Source organism: Epinephelus moara, chromosome 22, assembly GCF_006386435.1.
Source record: "Epinephelus moara isolate mb chromosome 22, YSFRI_EMoa_1.0, whole genome shotgun sequence".
NCBI lineage: Eukaryota > Metazoa > Chordata > Actinopteri > Perciformes > Serranidae > Epinephelus > Epinephelus moara.
Window position 1 is genome coordinate 1,370,275 of NC_065527.1, and position 6,463 is coordinate 1,376,737.

Sequence of the window (6,463 nt, forward strand, 5' to 3'; positions counted from 1 at the left end):
TACCATGGTGGACAACTTTACAGCTCTGTACATTTGGTCCGTCCAAAAAGTCACGGCTCTGGATGTAGATTTCTCCATGTTGTTACCGGCTTCTTCAGTAGCGACGCTCAAAATGAGTTGAAATGAAACAAGCGCACATCAGTGAGGTAAATGAAATAAATAAATCTGGACAGAGAGATCACTGGATGCTCTGTAGAATCAAATGTAGGTCAACAAAGTGTGTTGGGTGCTCTTGGAAAATGAGGAAGAACAAGATAAACCGGAAGGCACTTCAAAGGTACAAGAGGATATATCTAGGAGGAAGGATACATAAAAAACCCTTATTGTTGTGGTTAAATCAACAAAAGAGCCGACATGTTTTGGCCATGTTTACCTGACAGCAGCCTCTGGCACCTGTGTGATTATGGCTCTTGTCTGTCAGCAGCAAAGCTAAAGGTACCTTGACATAATTATAGAGCCATAGACGTTCGTAGGCAGGAGGTCGGGGTGGACGGATGGGTCAACAAACTGAGCGACTTTGACACAGGAGACCACTGTGTTTTTCCTGTGTCTGAACAACAGCCAACGTTGGTTTCTTTTAACCACAACCACGATCTTTTATTTACCGGTTTTCGATGACTTCGGAGTGAGACCAGGTTGCCAAATCACGGTCTTTCCCTAATCCAGTAAGGGTTTTTTTCTGATCCTTAATTTCACTCTAATGCAATCAGTGCTGTGTCTAAAGGTGTTCAACAAGTTCTCATCCCAACCCAAATATCGCTGCTTGGTCAGTGGACTTTTACGTCTACATATGACACACTAGGTGTCTTCCTGCATCTGTTGTTGGCGTTCTGGGACGCCGTGTCAGTTTCAATTGTTACACGCATTCTGTCTTTGTAAAATACACTTGTGTTTTTACAGGATATGTACAGTTTCTGCTCGTTAGACGTAAATGTTGTGACGTGCAGTGAACACATTCAGACCAGCTAATCCAGATGTTCTGAGTTAACGGCGTGAACATCATCCATCTGTAGTCAAGCACTATTTCTCCTCTTGTTCTCTCCTCACCAGACATCTCAGGAGTTTCTGGCCCAGCTGATGTCTAAACTCGGGGGTAAGAACCCAGAGGAGACGGGCGGCTTCCAGGAGGCCCCCCTGGCGTACGATGCTGTATGGGCTCTAGCCCTGGCCCTCAACAAGACCGTGGGCCCCCTGAAGGCCAAGGGTCACCGACTGGAAGATTTCAACTACAACAACCGAGACATCACAGCTGAGATCTACCGAGCCCTGAACACCAGCTCATTTGAAGGAGTTTCGGTAAGAACAAAACCCAGAGGAGGGAGGAAGTGCAGAGACTGAGAGAGGGTAGAGAGAGCTGGAGAGTGATATGTGTGCAAAGGATGAAGGGGGATGTTAAAACATTAAAATTCTGCCTCTTTCTTTCAGGGTCATGTTGTATTTGACGCTCAAGGCTCTCGAATGGCCTGGACTCTTATTGAACAGCTTCAAGGTATGACACAACACATATCCCTGCTTAAAGTGGAAGTCATTTTAATAATCAGCTTATGTAATACAGTGTGCAGTGATCTTGTTCTTTCAATCAAACTGTAAACATTCATTAACCATAACCGCTGATGCTGTTAAGGGTCGCAAGGGGGCTGGAGCTTCCCCCGAGGCAGGGTTCACCCTGGACAGGTCACCAGACTATCGCAGGGCTGACACATAGAGACAGACAAGCATTCATACTCACATTCACACCTACGGACAATTTAGAGTCACCAATTAACCTGCATGTCTTTGGACTGTGGGAGGAAGCTGGAGCACCTGGAGGAAACCCACGCTGACACAGGGAGAACATGCAAACTCCACACAGGAGGACCCCAGCCAGCTGACGGGTTTGAACCAGGAACCCTCTTGCTATGAGCAGTGTTCATTTCCTTGACGAGTTTGAAAGTTTAGTATCGGCTTCAGCCCCTCTGTGACCCTCTGAGGATAAGCGGCTAATAGAAAGATGGAGCTTGGAGAGTTTTAGAAAATTAGCAGTTATAAAACTGCCATTTTAATAAAGTCAGCGTGTTCTCATTGCTGTTTTCTGGCATCAGTTTAAAGAAACATTATGTAAAGGGACTCACGGTGGAGAGATCACATGTATCTCTGATAAAAACAAACCTCAGGAAAGTTGTTTTTCTTCTACAAATGCACCATTAAATAACATTTGGCTTCACCAACATTTAAACTATGGTGATGCAAATCGTCACACCCTGATTTAGCTTGAAGACACCTCCAACACATGCACTCAAACCCATAAACACACCACCCACACTCCCCTTCAGATTACGTCTCCCTCTGTCGTGTTTCAGCCGGGTTAATGTTGAGATCATCCTCTCTTAACCTTGATATCCAAACTCCATCCTGGGTGTCCACCTTGATACTGTGCTGATTGCATAGATCATCTGTGCTGTCGGGGGGACGACGGCTGTGAAGCATCAATGTTTTCACAGACATGAATATACAGAGAAACTTTACTGGTGGGTGGAAACGCAGGGCGGTGATTCCAGTTCTTGTTTATCTCATGAAACAAAGGCTAACTGTGTCTTAGTTGCTCTGCAGTCGTCTAAAGCCAGAGTCTTACTTTAAGTGAACCCGCAGGCCGACATGTTTTCATGTTGCATCAGTGTATTTTTCATGTGATGGGATCGAGGTGGCGGAGTGATCACATGGCGATGGTAGTGTCTTATCCGTGGTGGTGGTGTGAGGCTGTGGTTGGCTGGCTGCCTTTTGATCACCGAGCCTGTGTTCTCCTGTTCAGTCTGTCTGTGCTTTGTGTTTCTCTGACAGCTCTGAGATCTGTGACTATCGGAGGCTCTCTGTGTTCTCAGGAACGGTTAAAAATTAAGCTTGTTTTGCTGATTGTCTTTGTTAATGCTGGCCTCCGCCATCCCACAAGGGAAGGGTCAGTGATGAGCTGTAATTTGTTTGATGGTAATTGGAAGCATGCTGGCCATGGGCAGTTCTAAACGAGGGAGAAAGATAGACATGGAAATAAAGTGCTCATTCAAGGCTCCGCTTGGCTTCTCAACATAAACGGTAATTGGCTGTGCTGCAGTCTGGAGGTCCACAGTTGTAGTAGTAAATAGCTGTAAGGCTTTTAAAAGGACAGGGAAGTAGACGTAGATGTGCTGCAGTAGGTACTGTATATGTGTGCAGGGGGAATGTGCAGCTACACAGAGGATCCTGCCTGAGCCAGTGGGTACTGGACAGACATTTTGGGAGCTAGCATGGACACCAGAAGAACTGTGACTGGTCAGCCAGAGCTACTGTGTCGTAGTGTTTGTAGTGTGGGCTGTTACAGGCAGCAGGAACTAGGTCAAAGAAAGACAACTCTTATCCTGTTCCCTAGACAACTGTGTGATACAGCAAAGCTATTTACAGTGCCAGCCTTCTCCTCACTCCACTGCCTTTTACAAACGCTCTCAGTATCTGTTGTGAGAGTGTGGACATTAGCCTGGCCCTGAATTATAATCTCAGTCTGGCCCTGTCACAGTGGCGAACTTGTGCTGGTAACATGCCGATGACAGGAATAAAAGACAAACATATAAACACACATCACTGACTGGTACTGGGTGAACTCTGTTGCTTTGAGACTTCTAGTCCACCACTACTGTCTGGTCAAACAGGGAACATCACATACGAACAGCCTGTTATGAAAACTGAGGCACTGTAATGTGGTAGGGTTGGTGTCGAGGTGGCATTATTAAAAAATTATGTTTACTTTATCGGTTGGACTTTTCAGTTACACTGAGACATGAGCTCACCCAGAGAGACGACGTATGTTGTCCAGGAAGTAACAGTGTTCCAGAAGTTCATCCATTTACAACCACTTTTACGAAGCCGGGTTGCAGGGGCAGCAGGCTGAGCAAAGTATTCCAGACATCCCTCTCCCCAGTGACACTTTCCAGCTCCTCCTGGAGGACCCCGAGGTGTTCCCAGACCAGATGAGATATGTAATCCCTCCAGTGTGTTCTGGGTCTGCCCCGGGGCCTCCTACCAGCTGGACCAGGAGGATCCTGATCAGATGTTGAACCACCTCAACATGAAGGAGCAGCGGCTCTACTCCGAGCTCCCTCCAGATGTCTGACTCCTCCCCCTATCTCTAAGGCTGAGCCCAGACACCCTACAGAGGAAACTCATTTCAGACGCTTGTATCTGTGACCTCATTCTTTCAGTCACTACCCAGAGCTCATGACCATAGGTGAGGGTTGGGACGGAGATGGACCAGGAAGTAGAAAGCTTTGCCTTCTGGCTCAGCTCCCTCTGAACCATGATGGTGCGGTGCAGTGCCTGCATCACCACTATCTCCGCCCACACATAAACCAAACTTACCCCACAACGTCAATGCTGATTCAAATGTGCTGCAGTAGCTAGCAGCAAGTTAGCTAGAAGGCTAATATTGGCACTTGCATTATTGTTTGTGGCACCACATCATCACAAACCCAACAAACTTCACTGACGGCTTCTAGTCGACAGCAGTTTTGGTACTTAGTGCAAAAAATATGTAGAACTAACGGGCTCCTTGTTGTCTCCAGCCGCCATGTCAAAAGTTGTGAAGTTTAGGACGCAGCTTCCGCTAAGTCACAAAGATGGCGACCATTGAGTGTCCATCATTCCACACTCAACTTCTGGACTGTCTCAAGTGCGCCAGTAGTACACTGCATTTTCCTGTACTGTGCAATGTGAACACACTTGTGCACTCAAAATATTAAGTGTTTAATACAGAAGTATGTGATCTGAGACGCGCTTTGTGTTTTAACCCAGCATTATGGTTCATGTTCAGGCTGGAGATCCAATTAAATAAATGGCTAAAAGCTGCAAAATGCTGCAGAGTTGAGTTTTAATTCTCTCTGAGCTCTGCAGCATCAGCAGCACTGGAACATTACATGGGGCGACATGATTCAGTGGTGAGATCAAAAATATATAACGTAACTGTTCTGCAGGGCACCTGCTAACGATAACAGTTATTTAGAGCTTCGGAGGTTTAATCTCTCTGATGGCTAATGAGCCACACCTGGCCTGCAGAAGATACCAGCAGTAATTATCAGACCTGAGTACAGCAGTGCTTGTGTTTGTGAAGAAGTTCTTCTCATTAGTCTCGACAAGATTGATCTGTTGGATGGATTTCTCTTCATGGCTAACTTCTCCTGCACTTGAGTATTTGTCGACCTTTCTGCTAGCCTCCTGTGTTATTATGGGGAGGGCGCAGGTAGACGTCTTTGCTGTCACCAGCTACCTGTGTTCAGCTGCAGGGACAGGAACCCCACCACTCCTCAGTGTCTCCTCAGTGTTGAGCACCCTGTTGGTTCAAACTCTGCACAATATGATACTGCTCAGATGAGATGTGCATTAATTCTGTCCCATTTCATTTTTGGCAGCCAAATCTTTATCCAATTTGGCAAGCAGGCTTCAAAGACCTTCATTTATCTTACAGCAATTTTGTTTTGTATCCATGCTTTGAATTTATAAAGCAGAATGCATCTTTTTGTGAGCTCTATGATGAGCTCTTTATGGCCACAACAAAGTCAATATAAAGCCAATGACTGACTTAATGTTGACAACTCTTCCTAAATCAGTCTGAGCTTTAAAAAGAGTGAAGCAAACACTCACTAACAGCTCTGTCAGATTGTTGCCGCTGTGTCCATCTGTCTTTCTCCCTGAATATAGACCAGACATGTTTCAGCCCGTTGACGCCTGCTGTCCACGATGCAACTGGCTGTCATCCAGAATTCATAGAACTGCATTAACATTCTGGTTTCAGTGTTCACACCAGCAGTTTGTTTTACTCATGCACCCAAACCGTCTTCAAATGAATTACTTACCAACATGTTCTAATAAAATGATTCATGATAGCCCCATAACTAACATAAAGTTACAGAGATAAGTTTTAGGAAAAGAAACACGGTGAGTCGTACCTTAACATGACTCAAAGTTACCACATGGATCCAAACACATGATTCCAGGGACAGTCCTGGATCTGAGATCATCTGAGATCTGATTGCAGCCTTTCAAAATACATGGGATATGTGCAAATTTTGGTGCACTGCATTTCGTGCAGTGCGCCGTACTGCACCGTATTGGCGTAGGCCACGTGCATAGGCTACGCACCTGGCCTACGCCGTTGTGAGCATTCATATTTGTGTGGTGGTGTGTCTGTGTCACTCTGCAGTTACACCTCCAAAACACTAGGTGGTGGTGGGGTTTCTGTGACGTGCTGTAAAGTTTAGTTGATTCAAAACACACATTAAACATGGCTTCATAGAGACAATTGACCTATGGCTAAGCCACGCCCCCTCCACTCACTCGGACAAACTATCAACATTCAGTGAGCGGCGCTATGGCAGGTGTCACAGTACACGGCATTTCACAGGAGGCAACTGATGATTTTTGGGGACATAACGATCAGATGTCATTGAGAAGTAACCAAAAGGGC

The 6,463-nt window shown here is 45.9% G+C and overlaps 1 protein-coding gene across 1 annotated transcript in view; it reads left to right on the top strand.

Moving 5' to 3' along the window:
* gabbr1b (gamma-aminobutyric acid (GABA) B receptor, 1b) overlaps nt 1–6,463 on the top strand; it is a 208,197-nt gene that overhangs the window by 99,771 nt on the left and 101,963 nt on the right. The window contains exons 13-14 of the mRNA XM_050035420.1: nt 1,051–1,296; nt 1,426–1,489. Coding sequence (XP_049891377.1) covers nt 1,051–1,296; nt 1,426–1,489 — 310 coding nt within the window. The remainder of the gene's footprint in view (nt 1–1,050; nt 1,297–1,425; nt 1,490–6,463) is intronic.